Source organism: Crotalus tigris, unplaced genomic scaffold (genome assembly GCF_016545835.1).
Source record: "Crotalus tigris isolate CLP2741 ecotype Arizona unplaced genomic scaffold, ASM1654583v1 scf7180000024379.1109085, whole genome shotgun sequence".
NCBI classification, from domain to species: domain Eukaryota; kingdom Metazoa; phylum Chordata; class Lepidosauria; order Squamata; family Viperidae; genus Crotalus; species Crotalus tigris.
In genome coordinates, this window is record NW_024100549.1 from 651603 (window position 1) to 671898 (window position 20296).

The 20296-nt window shown below is 40.2% G+C and overlaps 1 protein-coding gene across 8 annotated transcripts in view; it reads left to right on the forward strand.

Annotated features, from left to right (window-relative positions):
* Positions 1–20296, forward strand: part of DOT1L (DOT1 like histone lysine methyltransferase) — an 86374-nt gene that overhangs the window by 8440 nt on the left and 57638 nt on the right. For 5 of the 8 annotated variants that reach the window (XM_039328505.1, XM_039328502.1, XM_039328503.1 and 2 more), the window contains exons 2-4: positions 8086–8129; positions 13661–13735; positions 19355–19418. In XM_039328505.1, the coding sequence (XP_039184439.1) occupies positions 8086–8129; positions 13661–13735; positions 19355–19418 (183 nt within the window). Of the gene's footprint in view, positions 1–8085; positions 8205–13660; positions 13736–19354; positions 19419–20296 lie in introns of all 8 variants that reach the window. The other 3 variants (XM_039328507.1, XM_039328506.1, XM_039328504.1) reach the window with 2 other exon arrangements.

Sequence of the window (20296 nt, forward strand, 5' to 3'; positions counted from 1 at the left end):
GGCAACTGCAATGCTGATGTGGCCCTCAGTGAAATTGAGTTTGACACCCGTCCTAGACCACTGAAAAGTTTCTACCAGCTCTGCTAATGCAAGAGCTATAAAACAGAGAAGCAGAATATTAAACTTTGGACCTTTGCTTGCCTAGAAGGCATTCTGCTACTAAGTTACCAGCAAGGATTTGTTTGTATGCTGGAGGATTTCAAGTTCCAGATTCATATGAGTTGCTAATTACACTGGCAATGTCTGTTAGAAATACAGTATTTTTTCAGTGGCAAAGAATGGAATATCAATACTGTGACACTAGTTATCCAGAATAGCCAACTAGTTGTTTATTATAATCATGTGTCATTCTTCTTTGAAAAAGCTTGTGACAGTGAATAGTTCCCTTTTTTCCTACCTCCCCCCTCTCCCCTTTCCTTGTATAGTAGCATAGTTTTAAGAGAGGAAGTTTACTCTGGTAGATTTTCATGGCTGCCTGAAGATTTGAACAAAATTCTCTCAGTGGTAGTCCAACACTGGCTTTCTCGTCTGCTGCTCTCATTTTCTTAGAAGTCATGTTGGGTTGGAATGATGAGTAATAGTTGGAGTTTCTTTAAAAAAAGTTTTAAAAGGCAATTTATGACTCTCCATGCATCGAGAGTTTATTGGATAATCTACATGTGCATCACAGTGATAAAAACCGAGACTGCTAGAGACAGTAATATTTGCATAATTGCTTAGCTGACAGAGGGAAAGGCTGGTGTCATGATGTTGGTTGTTAAGAGCTTGGGAGGATGATGTGAAATGTGTATTCCCCTGCAAGGCTAATTAAGGCTGTGGGAGAAGGGTGTCTTGGTGTTCCAGACGCAGTCCTCCCACTGGCTTTCGTGTCAAAGGGAAGTGGGTATGACTCTGCCTCCCACCTTCAGGTTTCCTGAAAAGGGACGTGGAGGGTTTTTCTGATGAATCAGAAGTGAGTATTTTTTTTTTAAAAAATAAGAGTAAGATGACTCTTACAGGGTTGAATGATCTCCCCATCTCCCTCAGTGACTCAGAAACTATTTTCTGAAGTTGACCCCTGGCATTCAAAACATTTGCATGGGAAATAGAAGTGGGGGTTTTTTGGCTTGCTTTCTGGCCATATGTGAAAGCCTTCCATTATGCCCCCCAGCCTTTCGAAATGATAAGCAAGCAGGGTGAGAAATGATGTAGGTTCTTCATAGTCACTGGGACTAAAAGGTTATTTCCCTGAATGTCTTCTAGGACAGGAGGAGTATATATTTCTTCCCTTGAGAACAGCAAAAAAAGGAAAGGGGAAAAAAAGCTTTTGAATGAAATTCAGATTCTTGGAGGCATCTGTGCAGTTTTCTTGTAGTAGTTTGGAAATGGCCTATTTTTGCTTTTTTGCAGGATGGCTTTTTTTTTTTTAACGTCCCAAACTAAACTATAGCTCTAGTATTGGCTTGTAGTCCCTCCAAATGCAGGTGGTCCTCAACTTACAACCATTCATTTAGTGACCGAAGTTACAATGGCACTGAAAAACGACTTAACGGCGGTTTTTCACACTTACGACTGGAGTGTGAAAAATGCAGCATTCTCATAGTCACATGATCAAAATTTGGACATTTGGCAACTGGCATGTATTTATGATGGTTGTAGTGTCCCGGGTCATGTTACCCCCATTTGCAACCTTCTGACAGGCAGAGTCAATGGGGAAGCCAGATTCACTTAACAGCCATGGTACCAAGTTAACAACTGCAGTGATTCACTTAACAACTGTGGCAAGAAAGGTCAGGAAATGGGGCAAAATTCAGTTAACAACTGTCTTGTTTTGGGCTCAATTGTGGCTGTAATTCAGACTACCCGTATACCATCCCATAGTGCTTTATAACACTCTCTGGATGGTTTACAACATCAACTTACAGTATTGCCCCCAACAATCTGGGTCCTCATTTTACTGATCTTGGAAGGATGGAAGGCTGAGTCAACCTTGAGCCTGTCAGGATCAAACTCCTGGCAGTGGACAGAGTTAGCCTGCAATACTGCCTTCTAACCACTCCACCACCAGGGCTCATAAACTGTTTTATCATAATTTTTGTGTCATAAAATGTTTTATAAAATTTGCCAAATTTCATTTCCATTGGAGTTATGATGTGTCTTGTATTTTTAGATGTATTCTGTAAGTTAGCTAGTTTCAGGTACCTTGTTCTATGGTGCACCATTTTGCCCAGTTATAGATTACAGGAATCAGAATTTTAATAGTATGTGAATACTGTCTGCACCTAGGAGAATCTGCCTATTCTTTGATGAGGAGGGGAGCTGTTTGATGGGTATTTGGAAATACAGTACAGTATTAAACTGAACTGGGACTAGAACCTTTGAAAGATGACCTTGGTCCAAAGTCTACTTTTTAGAAGTTTGCTTATCTTTGATAATAGAATGAATTAATTTAAATCAGAGCAATTAAAAAGTCTGATTCAAATAATAAACTAAGATTTCTAATTCTGTATTTCCTAAAGTAATGGTTCCTAAAATCTGATCCATAGTAGTGTACAAGTGAAGTCTAGTACATTTGGCAAAACAGAATTAAAAATAATGTTTAAAATGTAGCCAGAATTAGAGAAGACATCTACAGCTGTTTATTTAGATGTATATGCATCATGTGTCTCAAAAGAGAAAAAAAAAACTTTTTAAAATGTAGCCAGAATCGAAGGAGACAACTGAAGTTATTTGCTTATGTGTCTAATCCAAACAGACCCTTTTGAACACAAACATCTCATTAGGTTTGGATGTTTTTTTTAATGTAATTTTGTGGTGATGTAGATATATCCAAGGGAGGACAATTCTATCATAGCATTGGTAAGTACCATGCTACCAGTCCTTATTTATTGGCTCCTAAAAGCTTTCAATAATAATGTAGTGATCCACATAAAGAAAATGCTGAGTAAAGAATAACGCATCTATCCAATATGGCAGTGTTTCCCAAACCTGACAATTTTAAGGCATGAGGACTTCAACTCCCAGAATTCCACATGCCTTAAAATTGTCAAGTTTGGGAAACACTGCAATATGGTATCCAGATGACCTTATTGTCAAGTCAAAAGTTTGTTGATAGTCTCAGTGTTCCTTGTCCATTAAGCTCTCCACCACTCATCCAGGAAGCTTTCTGACTTGAATACCATAAAGAACCTAATGCTGGCTTGTCTTAAAAGTGTGGTTTCCTAGGCAGATTGAAGCAACATTTTCATCAAATTGAAATGCTAATGTTTCTTAGGAATAATAGTAATAAATTTGAGAAAGGATCAAAATGGCCCTTTACTCTGGGGAAAATGCCTTTATCTCAATTGTAGGGATACTGATTCTGTTAAGAAATAAAATGTATTGCCAATATCCTTATCTTTAGTTATACTCATCTGTTTATTTTATAAGAAATGTAATAGTTACATCTCTAAGATAAAAAATAATATAACTCAATTACTTTTAAAAACATTGATTTTTATTAATTTCTCACTTAATACCCGTTCCTAATTTTGAAAGAACGCTATTTTAATATTTTGAAAATGATAAGAGTGCTATTTATAGTACTACCATTACAGAGATTTTCATGTGACTCATATGCTGCTTGGTTCCAGTTTATCTGAAAGTCTTTGTATACAGCTGTTCACATGATCATCTGTTAGAGTTATTCACAATATATGAATAGAAAGTCAGAAGGAGGAGCTATATGTCCTGCATACATAAAGGATGGAGATTTTCAGTGAAGTTCTGCATACCGCATAATGAATTCAGTTCATGAGTACTTTAGATAATGGTTCAAAATCTGTTCTGGTTTGGAAAAAAATAATGTTTTTGTTTTGAATTTGAAATCAACTGAAAATATAGAGGGCTAAGAACACAACATTTGAAAGCAGACTTTCCCATCAAACAAATGCCTCTTTTAACTTTCTAATATTTTTAAGCATATTGTTTGAATTCTTAAGCTTTTACATTTGAGATTCTTCACATTCTTGTATAGCAGTGGTTCTCAACCTTTCTAATGCCGCGACCCCATAATACAGTTCCCCATGTTGTGGTGACCCCCAACCACTTATACATCACCAGGTGCCAGGGGCGTGGCCAAAGAAAAGGGGGAAAAATGGCAGACAGCCTTGTTTGGCGACCCCCGTGAAATGGTCGTTCGACCCCAAATGGGGTCCCGACCCACAGGTTGAGAACCACTGTTGTATAGCATCTAATTAAAAGACTCTTGTGAGTCAAGATATTCCCATTTCTAATCTCATCATTGTCTTGAATTCATTAGGAATATGGAAAGCTTAATCAGATTCTATCTGTAGCTTCTATGTTTTTGAATTCAGTAAAGAGACCAGGTGTTAATTTCTATTTGTTACTAAAAGTGGATAGTTGAAATGAGAAGGATTCATAAGTAAGGGCTATTCTTTTGCATTAGAATTTTAGAACTATATTGTGGGGTTTTTGTGAGACGCGGTTTTTATTAAGAATTTTGATTATAATAGTAAAATCTAACGTAAAACAATTTTAAAGAAAGAGAAGTGAATAGAAAAGAGTAAAAAGTGAAAAAAAGAGAAAAGAATATAATAGAGGAGTATATATATGTTTTCTGAGGTTTTCGCGGGTGTTTGTACGTAGGTCTTTGGTTATTCGGGTTTTCTCCCGCGTCAAATTGGAAGTGTCTTGGCGACGTTTCGACGAAGTTCCATTCGTCATCTTCGGGCTGGTGTTTTCGGCTTCTTGCTTCTAGGAGCAATGTGTGATCGTAGCTGTTTCTTCCTTTTAACTGCTAGTGGGGGTATGAACTGATTAGATGGGAGCTTGGCTGTGTTCTGATTGGGTGAAGGTGTGGTCTGATTGGTTAGGAGCTTGGCTGTGCTCTGATTGGATGGGGGATTGGCTGTGCTCTGATTGGATGGGGGAGTGTTCTGTTTGGGTGGGGGCTTTGTTGTGCTCGGGTTAGTCTGAGTTGCAGGAGGATTTGAAATGGTGAGCTGCATTGCTGTTGTTTGGCTTCGCATTCGTGGTCATGCCTCATCTTCATGGTGGGTGTCAGTTTGCTTCATGTATGGATTGAAGGGGTTTAAAGTGGCTAATGATGCAGCTGTGGTCTGGCTTCTGGTTTGTGGTCGTGCCTCATCATTGGTGTGGGTTTGGGTTTGCTTTTTGCGTGGATGTGTGGTGGTGACATCCTGTGTGGTTTTTGTGAGTGTGGGTCTGGTGTCATTCTTTGTGTTAGGGACTCATTTTAAAGACCAGAAGTATCACCAAAACTGAACACTTTAATAACAGAATAATTAGAGAAGCTATCGCGATAGAAAAACACCCACACAGCATGAATAAACGAGATGATACCTCCCGCCTACCAGCCATTTGGAAACCCGCCCTTATTGACAAACGAGTCCCTAACACAAAGGCCCCAGTCTTAGGCCTTCAGCTGGGTTTTATAAAACCTTTTCGCTTAAGGCGTCCACCACCGTGTGCAAAAAAAAAAAAGGTTCAGTCAATCAATCAATCAATTTCAACTTCTCAGGGAAAAAAAAAGATCTTGCAAAGTTGGAATTGATTTATTGAACTTTTTAGTCCCACCCAGTCTGCCGTTACCACCACAGCCACGCCCACCCAATGGGGCACGCCCACCCAATGGGGCACACCCACCCGGCACCCGATGATACATAAGTGGGTTTTGGGTTGCAGTTTGGGCACTTGGTCTCTAAAAGGTTCGCCATCACTGACCTAGATCAAATAAACCAACTTTACATTCTTTCCTTTTATTTCTAAAAGGCTTGACTTTTAGTTTATTCAGATATTGTTGTAGGATTTGGTTTCTCTTCATTTCTTCTTTGTTGCATCACACAGAACATTTCAAAGCTCTAACAAGCCTCTTTAAATCTAATAGGAAAAAGTTATCTAAGTCACTCTCTTGGTTTATCATTTGCATTTCCCTCTTAAATTTTAAAACCTCAGCCAGTTTCTTTTGTAAAATCTAATGAAACACCCTTTTCTAAGTCATTATCTTGCCCTGTCAGTTGTAAATCCACTTTCAATGCCGTCTCTATTTTGTCAGATGAAATTTGTTTTATGTTTGTTATTTCTTCAACAATCGAGAAACAGATATTACTGTCATTGTTGAAATTGTGGTTACTATTGTCTTGTTTCTCTTCTTTAAAGTTTCCTTCAATATTTCATTGTTAAACATTTTGCAACATTTGATAAGCTTATACCTAAAAATGTTAGCTCCCTGAGTATCCAATTTTTGAAATCCTGAAATTGCTTATCTTTGTCTTGTAAAAACCAAAACAGGGAAGCTGCTTGTAATTTTAGAATTAATTCCAAGATCTTATGAAAAAGCTTCAATACTCCAATTTTACCTGGACCCCTTAGACAATTTATAACTTTCTAAGATTAAAAACTTATTTAGCTTTTTGCTGCTTATTTCAGTTTCTTTAAATATATATGTTTATTATTATTATTTTAATTCAGGATTGAAGGTAGAGTCGCCAGGTGTTTTCAAACCCATTGTTCTCTAATAGCTTAGAAGTAATTAATGAGAGGTTTCTGAAAGTGATTAGAAATTGAGATCTGCGAATTTAAGTATCCTTTAAAACTCTCTGTCTTGATTGTAAGCAAGAAGGCGGATCCCTTTGTCTCCCAATGCTCAATCCAGGGAAAATTGCTATCTTCATGGACTCCTCATGAGGAGCAGCTGTTTGAAGTATATGTGGGCAATCTCCTGTCCTCTGTTTATCTGAATAAGTTCCAAGGATCTACTCACCAATTCTGTGTTCTTTGCTGCAGTCATTGGCTCTGCGTCTTCACCTTACCGTTCCCCAGAAGTCATCAAGAATCTTGTTAGTTTTGACTAAGGATCCAACTAATCTAGATTTCTGCTTTCCACAATGGCCCCAAGAAGGATATAAATGCAACAGCTTGCCCTTGCTGTCTTTCCCTAGCATCTGGAAATCAGATATTGGCTTCTTCTAAATATGAATGTTCTATAGAGCAGGGCTTTTCAACCAGTGGTACGGGTACCACCTGTGGTACATTGGCACCTGGCAGGTGGTACGCGACCATCCTAGAAAAGTGGTAGCGGGGAAGGGGAATGAAAGTGCCACTGGGTGGGCAGGGTGTCTTGCTCGGCTGTGCCTTGGGGGGCACTTTTTTCAGTGCCATTGTAACTTCAAACAATCACTAAGCGAACTGTTGTAAGTCGAGGACTACCTGTACTTTATCACCTTTTTCCTTTTTTTTTTTTTTTTGCTCATCAAGTTTTTGACATCTTGCTAGGGGACTGGTGGTACTTGGATATTGCAATATCCTAAAAATGGTACAATGGGTGAAAAGGTTGAAAAGCCCTGCTATAGAGCAAGGGTCCCCAATCCCCGGGCTGTAGACCGCCACTGATCTGCAGCATGGCAGAAACTGGGCTGCGCAAATGAGCGAAACCCCATTCGCACATGCACGGCGTACAAGGCAGTGTGTGAAACCCCCCCCCCCTCAAGTTCACATTCCCTGGTGCCCAAAAGGTTAAGGGCCACTGCTATAGAGACAACATGACAAGCATCGGTTTCTACTTTTGCATATTACTGTATAAAATAGTACATAGTTTTTTTTGATATGGCTGCATAAAATATTTGAAGATGAATTATAAAGAAGCTTTATTATTCCCTTTTGTTTCAAAATGCTGAAATGAAATAAAATTGGCCTATGGATTTGGAGGGATTGACCTCCTTCTATTTTGGAAGTGGAACTAGCTTGTCTGTTCCACTGAATGCAGCTGGTAGTATTTAGCATAGCTTTCATCATTCTGTGGTGCCCTGAGATAGGATTGCAATAGGTTGATCTAGTGTTGTGTAGATGATATAAACTGGATACTTTTCACACAAATGTATTCTTAGTTGGGGACAAATAGGAAGCATAGAATTTGTCTTGTGTTGATATAATGTTTTAATAAAGGAGGTTAAGTTTTCTTTCTCTGCATTTGCAAACAATGTTTATTAAAGCAAATGACTCTTGTACTGACAGCCAACATAGATGATGTCACTTCCTAGATGTCCTGAAGCCACCTCTTTTCTGTTTTTTTTTTTGTTGTTTCAGGACAAACACCATGATGCTGCTCACGAAATCATTGAGACACTTCGGTAGGTGTTAAGGCAAATATGAACTGCAAAGCTTTCTCTCCCTTATGCTCCCACGGCTGCATCTCAAAACAGCAAGTGAGTCTTCTGATAGGGAAGAGATGAAGAATGGAAACTTGGTTCTTATTAGGATTCTATACTTGGTGGTGTAATCTCAAATTCTTACGATATGTTATGCTTTTCCATACAGACTTACAATACCATTTCTGGGTCTCATTAAAAATAATGAAACAACAGAATATAGGATATATAGGACATATATTGTGGTAAAACTATTATTTTGTTACCGTGGTTTATTGGCTGGATTCATTCGTGTTGCCAAATCATAAATTACGGTAAACAAACTATTTGACCTGGTCACACAACATCCCAACCCAAAACTAAATCCCATTCTGATGTCGGAATGGGACAACTCGCCGCAGCCATCTTGCTGCGGCCAACTCACTGCGGGACAACTCAACATGGACAACTCGCCACGGGACAACAATTCAATTTAATTACTTAAAATAATTTTTTTTTTAATTTTGTCATTCACATTTCATTTTGTTCCTCCTTTGGCATCCTTTCTTTAATGATTCTTTTTCACTATTTATTCGATATTAGTGTAAACATTGTCCCACAGCGAGTTGTCCCATGGCCAGTTGGCCGTGGCGAGTTGCCTTAGCGTAGACCCTCAGATGTAGTTACGCTGTATGCATCATCTAGTCACAGACTGATTTAGTATAACGGCGAGTAACTCGGCGGAGGTGATTGGCAGATTAACAACAAATTCCCCCTCCTGCTCCCGCCCTCCCCATCTTTTAATTGGGACGTACAGTATTTTATTTATTTTAGCTTTTGTATTTTTATCTTTTTAAGCTTGTAAGCCGCCCAGAATTACCCTGTGATAAGACGGGCAGCCAGTAAATTTTGCAAACAAACAAATAAAGCAGCCTCTTCATTGCAGCCGTAGAGTTTCCAACAATAGTCTTTCACATCATCTGCAATTTGATTCTTGGTGTATAAATTCTATGCTTTGCATTGGAGCTATATTCTTTCCCAGTTGAGGACATTCTTCAATGTTTCCCAGTGCCAAGAATAACAACGTATCTGTGTACAGGTTCAAAGGTGAACACGTACCTCAATCACTTTGGCTGCTAGTGAGGCAGATGATGCAATGTGTCTCCTTGGTTTTTCCCCTCAGTAATTATAGCTGTGCATCTACTTTGGGAATTGGATAGTAGGCAATGGACTAGATTCTCTATATCCCAGTTTAGTATACATTGCTTGCAGTTCATCCTTTTTATCCTAGGACATAGGGAGGCATGGGATCTTTGTTCATTATTCTGGTTGTGTAGGTCTGTATGCTGACAATATTTCTGACTAGTCTGCAGGTTGCTCAAGTGTGCTATATTCTGACTGAACGTGTGCATTAAAAGTAGATTTAACCTGTCCTCTGAACAACAGATTTATTACTGTTATGTGTAAGGCCTACAAAGCTTGAAATACATTCACTAAAGATTATCATATTCTACCATAGTTGTATAGCAGTGATGGCGAACCTTTTAGAGACCGAGTGCCCCAAATCTGGCCCTGCCCCCCCTCCACTCCACCCCCTGCCCACCCCATTCCATCCCCGTGCCCCACCTGCCCATAGGGCCACCCACCGCCTCCACGGCCTGCCACAGATCACCCAGGTGGCCCAGCAGCAGCATGGCAGCCCCCCTCCGCCTGCGCCCCGCAGCATCAACTGCGCGTAATGGGACATGATGGTGGAGTCTTGTTCCCGCTGCCCAGCTGCCATGTCCTTGGCTGTGCTGCTCTGCATGGGCTACGCTTGGGGGCAACTTTCCTCCGGGGGACTGCTAGTGAGGAGAGGGGGGAGGCGGGGCTGGAGCAACGTTGTGGGTGCCCACAGAGAGGGCTCTGGGTGCTGCCTCTGGCACGCGTGCCATAGGTTTGCCACCACTGTTGTATAGGAGCAGAGCAGATCCCTTTGTAACTTTTGCAGACTGATGGTTAGTTTGTCAGGATTAGGTTTAGAGAAATGAAATTTGCAGACATTCTGAAACTGGAGGAAAAAGCAGATTTTTGAGGACACATTGAAATAAATTAAATATGAACTTAATACACTTAAAACATAAATGAACTTAAAATGAATGCATCATTAACATATTTATGAAATTTACAGAATACATTACAGTCTACATTTGTTTTAATGGTGCTTATAATTTGAGCAAAACACAATAGTAACCTAAAACTATGGACATCCTATTTTTGGAACATTAGGAACGTTACTATTGAGAGCAGGACTTTCTCTGCTAACTAGTGACAAGACTGAGATTTTACCTCAAAAGAGGAAACCAAGTATGTTGCTTTGAATATTAATGGGGCCAGAAAAGATTCAGTCCTTCATGTATGGGAATTATTTCACCTTTGGTCCAATAGCTTGATTTGAATAGTGCAGCAGTTGTCTTAAATAGCTGCTCAAATAATCTTAGCTGGATTCTATCAGATACTTCCTTCTAATTATGCCTATTGTTCTACCTCTTTCTGATTGCATTAAGTAGCATTCTGTCAAAAGATCTCATTGACTCTGTTATGAATCACAAATGGCTATCTTGTAGAAAAACCACTGAATCTAAGCCTTCAGATAACTCCTTTCTTTGGCCCAGAGGGATTTGGTTTCTTGGGCAAAGCAGCATTGCCTCATTCCCATTGCTGTTGCCTTCTAGCTTTGTTGATGCAATTCAGACGATAATCTTTTATGGGACTCACAAGTGAAGGATAAGCTCCAAATTGCCTTGCCCAATAACTGGTCCCTCTGTCTGACACAACCTAGCTATTTAGAATATTATCAGTTTTTGAGGCTAAGGCTTATCAAGACAATTCACTGAGAAAGCAAAACTTTAAAAGGTACCTCTAAGAGTTCCTTCCCTAGGTCTTCCATGAGTCAGTTTAGTCTAGTGGTTAAGGCACCAAACTAGAAAATGGGAGATCATGAGTTTTAGTCCCAACTTAGCACGAAAGCCAGCTGGGGGACTTCAGGCCAATACATTTCTCTCAGCCCAGCCCAGCCCACCCCACAGGGTTGTTATGGGGAAAATGGGAGGAGGAAGGAGTGCACATTCACTGCCTTGAATTATTTGTAAAAATAATAAAGATGGAATATAAATAAATAAAACAATAACTATGCATGATAATGGAGATTCTCAGTTGTCCAGGTCATGGTTGTCCCAAAGGTGCTTTTTCAAGAGGCAACTGGTCTCTCAACAGAGGGTGAGGGATACGACATCATCTATCTCCAGTCTACAACACAGTCTTTTCAGCAGTTCCAAGAAGGTTCCCACACCCATCTGCATTACTCAGGTGACCCTGAAGACACAGATAAACCTCCAAGTGGCCTCATTGATTCTCTAAAAGAATGCAAATGACCAGCTGTCTGCAAGGAATATAAATTCTTCCATCCTCCAAAATTCAGTCAGAACTGAAAAAGCTTCTTGGATGAGAAGCGAAACGTCTTCAAAGAAAAACAAGAATGTCCAGTTGCTTCTTGAAAAAACACCCTTCAGATATGCATGATATGGGTCAAGGAAGAAGGGAGATATAAATAGAAAAAGTAGTTTCTCTTTCTGAGAATTTTCTGTGCGCCTCAAGACATAAACACAAATATATGGCTAATAAGTTAAAATAGAATTGGTAATTTATACTGCTCAAAACCAGTGGCCATTATCTCTCTAGAAGAGGAATAGTAATTTGTGTGGGTTGCCTCTTATCTCATTGCAGTGCTTTTTTTGTTAAAAAAAACAAAAGTGCCGGAACTCACACACGGTCATACAACCCGCCTTGCCTACCCTACAAGGTTTACCTTTGTAGTTGAAAAAAAAAACTCTTCAATTTTTAGTGTATTTAAAAGACTAGGATTTTGTTCAAGGTAAATGTGGGGCATTTTCAAAAGCAAACGAAGATAGGAAGGGCAATAGGAAAAGAACGCAACTCTGGAAAATCTGTTGAAAAAAAGGTGCCGGAATTCCGTTCCGGTGTGTTCTATGACAAAACAAAGCCCTGTCTCATTGTATCTTGTTTTGATATTACTTCTCCCCACTGTGTTAACCTGGTATCTCCAGGCTGAAAAAAACACCATTTTCCAGACTCTGCATCATCATTTTAGTTTCTATTACCCCAAATCTTCAGCCTTTACAGTACAGGTAGTCCTCAACTTACAACCACAATTGAGCCCAACATTTCTGTTGTTAAGTTGATAAATTAGTAACCCAGTTGTTAAGTGAACCTGGCTTCCCCATTGACTTTGCTCGCAAAAGGTGATCACATGACCTTGGGACACAGCAACAGTCATAAATATGAGCTCGTTGCCAAGCATCTGAATTTCGATCACATGATCCTGGGGTTGCTGCAAAGGTCATAACTGAAAAACAGTCATAAGTCGCATTTTCAGCGGTCACTAAACGAACTGTTGTAAATTGAGGACTATCTGTATTTAGCATTGCTGCTTTGTTGCAGCATTGCAAAAACAAAAAACAAAACAAAACATAAAATGCTGTACACATCAGGAAAAAACATAAAATGAGGTACACATCAGGAAGGAGGAGCCATACCTCAGTAGTTAAACATCTGCTTTAATTGAAGAAGTCCAAGATGGCAATCCCTGGCAGTCTCCCAATTCCAAGGATGTGCGGTAGCGGGCAGGTGGTGGTGATGGAAATGCCACTTAGTACTATATCAGATTACACCACGTTGGTCTCGGGCTTATATTGTCTGGCAAGGTTCTTATTTCAAATAAGTGAGAGCAACTGAGCATTTAGTTGTTTGCATTATTCCTCATGGATGTTGTTAAGGAGTATTCCTGAAAAAATATGCATAAAATAGATTAGTAAAAGGTCCCCTTTCCACCCCATCTATGCACTAGTTCTTTTGATCTGTTTTAATACTAATTTTAACATTTTAACTTTTAATGAATGATGTTTTAATGTTTTAATACAGTAATTATTTTATTCTATTAATTACCGTATTGTAAGCTGCCCAGTTGCTTGGTAGAGAGATGGGTGACATACAGATTTCATAAATAAAATAATAAAGTTTAACTACTTTAAATTTATTTCTTGGAGATTTGAAAATAACTATTACTCTGAATACCTGACAAGTAAGAATATTTCTTTGCTTTAGTTCAGGGGTAGGCCATCTTGGCTCTTTTATGACTTGTGGACTTCAACTCCCAGAATTCCTGAGCCAGTATGGCTCAGCTTGGAAACCTCTCCCTTTCCCCTCAGCATGGCTGGCTCAGGAATTCTGGTCCACAAGTCATAAAAGAGCCAAGGTGGCCTACCCCTGCTTTAGTTGAATAAACATTCTTTTTTCCCCCTCAGACTGCCAGTGAGCTGCAAATGATGAATTGTAAATGTATTTGGACTGGCAGGGATTTTATATATATAAATAATATATATAAATAAATATATATATATAACCAGAAAGTAATATGGGAATTTAGGAGATTTGTTTGTAAGATTAATTGATTTTCTTTGTTTTTTGTTTTTCAGGTGGGTCTGTGAAGAAATTCCAGACCTCAAGCTTGCTATGGAAAACTATGTTTTAATTGACTATGATACTAAAAGGTGAGAAAGTGATAATCTATTTATTTCTTCAGTAGGGGTAACTTATTGTAGCAGGACTAAATGCAGCAATTACAGTAGGCTTATGAACTACTGTTGCAGTTACAAAAGGCAGTTGGATAATTGATACCTGGTATAGAATTAGTCTCAGATTCTGTAAAAATAATTTAAAAAATATAAATAATACTTTAGAATATTTCTGTTATATTTTACCATGACCTCACATGATTGCAACTTCCAACTTCCTGCAGGCTTTCCTTGGGGGAACTTGGCAGGGAATATTGGAAATTGTGATCATGTGATTGTGGGGACACTTTTATGACTAGAACTCTGAAGATTGATTGCAATTATCACTTGTTCAGTGCCCTTTTAAGTTTGAACAATCACTGAACTAATTGCATGTGGAGCAAGCAGCAAGGAGCTTAAAAAAATCCTTGAGAACAAGTAAACACCAATGTTGGCAAAGATTTTCACCTTTATTACCATATTTTCCGGTGTATAAGACCACTTTCTAAACCATGCAAATCTTCTCTGGAGTCAGGGGTCGTCTTATACTCTGGAAAATACGGTACATCCCACCAAATATGAATGATTGTATGGATCCACGCAAAGGCCTTCCTTGGTTGTAGTGTGCTTTGAAACTTCCTGAATAACAAAACCTGTTCTATTCCCTTGTTAGCTTCCCTTTGGCAGGATGTTTTATCTGCTGAGTTGCAGATTTGGTATTGATGAATTATTTTACTGAATCCCAAAATACAATTTGTTTTGAGAATGTATTTTATTGGCTTTTTATTTTTCTTTACATTGTCAGCATTTTTGAACATATGTGCTAAAAGGCAGGTAAAAAAATACTTTAATAAATAATAGCCACTGTATGACCCCTCCCCCCCTTTTTAAAAACTTTTGCTGCAAAACACCAAGCAATAAATGAGTAGCTTGACTGCCACTTTGTGGTTTCTCTCCTAAGGCATGTAACCAAAATTGGCATTAATGAAGGTCTTTGACGGAATCCTGGTTTCATTGTTAGGAATTGTTCCTTTTCCACTTAAAGTAACTTCAAACAGTAAATTTGAAGCAGATGTTACCAAAACGAACCACAGCAGCTTTTTTATTTATATCTCTGTTAGGAGATGCAGTGCAGTTTAAAGGTGACTTTCGCCCCTTAAATGTTATTCTGCTGTGAGTTTATCTGGAGCAGTAGTCCAAAGTGTTCTGGGCTGTACTGGCAAAATAGCCTTAGGGAGTTTTGGCTTATCAGTTACTCTGCAATTCCTGTCAAGCAATCCTAACTGCATCTTTTAGGCAAGGCTACAGTTAATAAACTTTAGATTTCTTATATTTAGAATAATAGAACCATAGGATTGTAGAGTTAGAAGGGACTAAGGATCATCACCCCTCTGCTGTGTTCAGGAAAACCACTCCTACCATAATTGAGAGATGGCTATATCGTTATTACGTGTGCCCCAAATCTTCTTTTCCTCAGACTGATCATTCCTACCTCTTCTCAAGTCTCTGTATCACCTTTGTTGCCAACTCTCTAATCCCAAATCCTTGGGAGTGTACAGTATTCCAGGTGTGGTTTCGTTGGTAGCCAGTATATACAATAATAACTTCCTGTTTCTTTGGTACAATGCTTCTTGTAATGCAGCCCAAGATTACACTGCTCTTGTAGCAACTGTCTCTCACATGTTTGCGTTGATTAATGTTCATTGACAATGGCCACATCCAAATCTTCCTCAGGTTCAAACCACAAACTTCCCATCTTACATGTGTGCCCTATATTTTTTCCCTAAATGTAATTACATTTCTCCCAGCTGAATGATGTCTTGTTCTTCTCTGTCCAGACTTAACAGATCTCATTCTGCCATCCTGAATGTTGGCTGAACTTGCAGTGAAAACATACTGTCATTACTTAACGATAGTTCATGGTATCTTCCTTAACTAGGTGTCCTTCCTATCGACAATGAAAATTGTGGCCTAACCTCTGGCAGTGGAATGGGACAGCTCACTGCGGCCAGCTCGCCACAGCCATCTTGCCATGGTCAGTTCACCGCAGCCAACTTGCCACTGGATCATTCACCATGGGCAACTTGCCACGGGACAATTCAACAATTCAATTTAATCATTTAAAACAATTAAAGCATTATTTTAATTTTGGTCATTTACATTTGATTTTTGTCCCTCCTTTGGCATCCTTTCTTTAATGATTCTATCCCATCATTTATTTGTTAATTAATGCAACTCTTGTCCCATGGGGAGTTGTCCCACAGTAAGTTGGCTGTGGCAAATTGGCCATGGTGAGTTATCCTAGACCCCCCCCCCCTGGAAGACATCAGGTTTAAAAAAGCTATTTTAATCTCCTTTCTTTGTAAATACCTCATTGAGCTTAATTCATTAGAAACTTTTCATTGTTTTTTATTAATTCTTTGTGTAATATTTTTGATATCTTGCCTTTAAGTCCTAGAAAGCCTAAGTGGCTAACAATACTAAGGACAGCGACCCATGTGATAACCGCAGATGAAAAGCAAACAAAATAGCAGATAAAATTATTGATCGGATTAACTAGATTAACTTTTAAACTGCTGTGAAACAAATAGCTTTCAAAGAAACAATATGATATATATTTAAGGAAACTGTTAAACAGATTTCCTGGGACAGAAGAGTTCTGTCCCATATTAAAAAAGGAATACATATAAAGGTATATACAAGGAAATCCCTTCAGCTGATTTCAGTGGCAAGGCGGGATCCTTCAGCATTTAATTAAGGAGACCCTAAAAATAAACTTGCAGCTAGCACAGCTGAAATAGTAGTCACTTTTTTTTTTAACCATGACTCTTTCTGCACATATGCTGATTGTCGATTATTTGAACTTCCCTTTTTTTTTTTTTAAAGCAAGAATTGGAGTTTAGAGTTTGAGCATTGACCTTAATAAATTCTGGAATGGGGTGGAGGTTGTTCATTTGCACTTTTGTAGAAAAAGTGATTGAGTTGTTTGCCTGCTATTCTTCCTTTTCGAAATGACAAAATGAATACTAAATCTTGTATGTCATCTTCAGCCTATCAAGGACCTCTGTTAAATATTAACTGGCAGGACTCTCTACAAGCCTTTGTGGCACACATGGGAATATAGTTGCAGAGTATAATCTGTGCCACTCCATTCTAATTCATGAGCCTTTTTTTTCTCCAAGAGAAGCAAACATTTTAACTTTGACAAACTCTCTTCATGGATTAATCCTCCAGTATTGAATGCTTCAGTATAATACTTAGGGGCTATTATTATGCTTTTAGGATATCGGTTAATGCAGTGATTCTTAACCTTTTTAATGCCACGACCCCCAACCGGTCGTAAATCGAGGACTACTCAACCGGTCGTAAGTCGAGGACTCTCAACTGGTGCAGCACCGTTTGCAGAATGGGACTTTTGGTGGGCTCAGCAGGGCAGAGACAGCCTGGACAATTCCTATTGGCTTTTGAAAGCCAATAGAATTAGACTGTATTCAAGAGAGTCTATTCTATTGGCTTTCAAAAGCCAATAGAATAAAAGGGAATAGCACAGCTAAGGAAAAGGGGGAAAAAATGGCGGACTGCGTTGTTTGGTGACCCCCGTGAAATGGTCGTTCGACCCCAAATGGGGTCTTGACCCACAGGTTGAGAACCACTGGGTTAATGATATCCTGTTTGTCAATAATTGCACAATACAATGGACATCCTTGGCAAACGAGATTGCTGTTCGTTATCAGTTTAACTCAGCGGTCTTCGAACTTGGCCCTTTTATGACTTGTGGACTTCAGCTCCCAGAATTCCTCAGCCAGGCATGCTGGCTGAGGAATTCTGGGAGTTGAAGGCCACGAGTCTTAAAGTTGCCAAGGTTGGAGACCTCTGCTCCAGAGGCTGATGTGCCTCTTCCAAACATATGGATTCCAAAGACTGGAGGTCTTTTTCTGTATGGAAAAAAAAGGTGCTTCTGCATTCTCATTGCAAGAGTTAGATAAGCCATTGGGCTCTTTCCAGATAGAGGGAGTGTGCTACTGTGAATGCCACTGAGGTATCCTGGGAAACCTTTTGAAAATACAAACACAACAAGAGATAAATTGGAAATTGACCACACACCCTTGGGATTAGGCAACGGTATTGGTGACTGTTCAGTTACAAAGTCAGGTTTATTGCTGACATGCTCCAATATGCTCTCCCGTTGCTCTGGAGTAGCTGCTGCAAAGCTCTTTGCACTGAAGCTTGAAATCTGATTATGCAGTGGACATGTGACTGCCATGTCCCTCCCTTCTTTCCTCTCCCTCCATCCTCATGGCCTGAGATGATTCTTTAATTCTTTCATCCTCAGTTAAGTTGGGGGGGGGGAGTATTAGTCCAGCCAGTTCATATGATGAATCTTGTATGCCTACAGCAGCATTTCTCTAATCTGGTGCCCTCTGGGTGTTCCTGGGATTACAATTTGCAGACTATTCAGCTGGTCTTGGCATCGGAGGACACCAGGTTGGAAAACGGGTATCCTTTACTTAGGCCAGGGGTGTCAAACTCAATTTCATTGAAGGCCACATCAGCATTGTGGTTGCCTTTGGGGGTGTGTGTGGCCAGGGTGGGTGCGGCCTACTGGGTGGGCGTGGATGGAGTGGGTGTGGCCTACTGGGTAGGCATGGCCAGCTCTACATCGTTCGCGTCAAGGGTGCCTGTGGGGGCTGGGCAGGAATGGGACAGATCTGAGGGTCTCTGGCAGAAGGGGGTGGGACTGGGACAAAGCGCCAAGGCATGGTTCATTTCTTCATTCCTCACAAAGGGGGACACCTCCCCAGCATGTACCCAGGGGGAGAAGTCAACATGGCAGGGACTGGTTCCTCATTGTTTCCAGACAGCCTTGTGGAGCTAAGACTGAATGCGTTTCAGCATAGATGGCCACCACAAAATTGTATATTGGCTCCCGGCCAGCCTGGGCCAGGGCCAAGGCAGCAGGGGCCGTTCCCTCACTGTTTCCAGGATGCCTTCGCGGGCCACATGAAACCACTTCGCCGGCCTCATCCAGCCCCTGGGCCTTGTGTTTGACATGTCTGACTTAGGTAATCAAGGGTCCCCTAGGAGAACTTTGACACTGAAAGATTTCGAAATGCTGCTTCTGAACATCAGAATTATTAGCACAAATACGGGTGCTCCTGTGTCCGTGCATTTTAATGCTGACCCTTTAAGCAATGTAGAAGTTAATGAATTGCGCTATTTGCAGTTCTAAAGTTTCTATCGTCTTATGTGTGATGATAGAAACTGAATTCAGTAGAACTAATTTCTGAACGTACAGGACGATGTCACAAGGGTATTTTCATTTAAAGCTCTTTCTAGGCAGATATTTCAGTTGATTTACTTGTGACCTCTGGGAATGTGTAGTTTAGATATATTTACTAACAGCTTGTATTTAATTATATATCCAACCTGTTGATCCTATAACCTTTAAAGAATTAGAAGATACTTCAGAAAAAAACTTTCCGGAGAGTTGGCCAAAGGTATAATTAATACAGCTTCTATAGGATGTTTGTGGCTGAGCAGACAGTTGTTAAGACTATTGAGAGAATATGTATTTGCCTAACTGATGACTCTTGTCTTTCTTTCTTGTTATTTTAGCTTTGAAAGCATGCAAAGACTTTGTGACAAATACAACCGAGCTATTGACAGCATCCACCAGTTGGTATGTGTTCCTTGTTGTTTTGTTGCCATTTTTTGCCATTTGTTTGGGCAATTGGTTTCAAGGACATCAAGCAGTACAGCACACTTTGCTGATTCACTACAGGTGTGAGATTTTAAAAGTGGCTCCCTTAACCAGTAACTGTCTGATTTAGGATCAATCAGTCAATAGCTAATTAGCAGCCAAATCAATCCCCAAATTTCGTATGTGGGGGGGGGGTGAATAGGGAGATTTCAGTCTTTACCTATCTGTCACCCTAAGAGAGTGATGGCGAACCTTTTAGAGACCGAGCGCCCAAAAACCGCCCCTACTCTGTCTCCCGCCCTGCCTGCTTTGGCGCCGTCCACCCCCTGCCCTGCCCGCCCGCAGGGCTACGCACCTCCTCCATGGCCTGCCGCAACAGATTGCCCAGGCAGCCCTGCAGCGCCATGGAAGCCACGCCCTCCTCCCACACCCCACAGCATCATCTACATGTTATGGGGCGCGAAGGCAGAGTCTTGTTCCTACTGCCTGGCTATGTCCTTAGCTGCGCTGCTCTGTGCAGGCCATGTCCAGGCGTGACTCTCCTCTAGGGGGGCTGCTGGTGAGGAGGGGGCCATGGGCGGAGGTGGGGCTGAGGCAATGGTGCGCATGCCCACAAAGAGGACTCTGAGTGCCTCCTCTGGCACGCAAGCCATAGGTTCACCACCACTGCCCTAAGACATAAGAAGAGGTCTTGCTAGACAGCTTCTCTATTCCAGCATACTCTTTTCAGCAGTAGTATTCTTGATTACCTGTCTTCAAAAAAGTATAAAAAGAAAGATCCACGCACAGTCCTTGAATTAAAATGATTGGTTGCTTAGTGACCGTTTGAGGTTATGACAGATCCCTCAGAAAGCTAT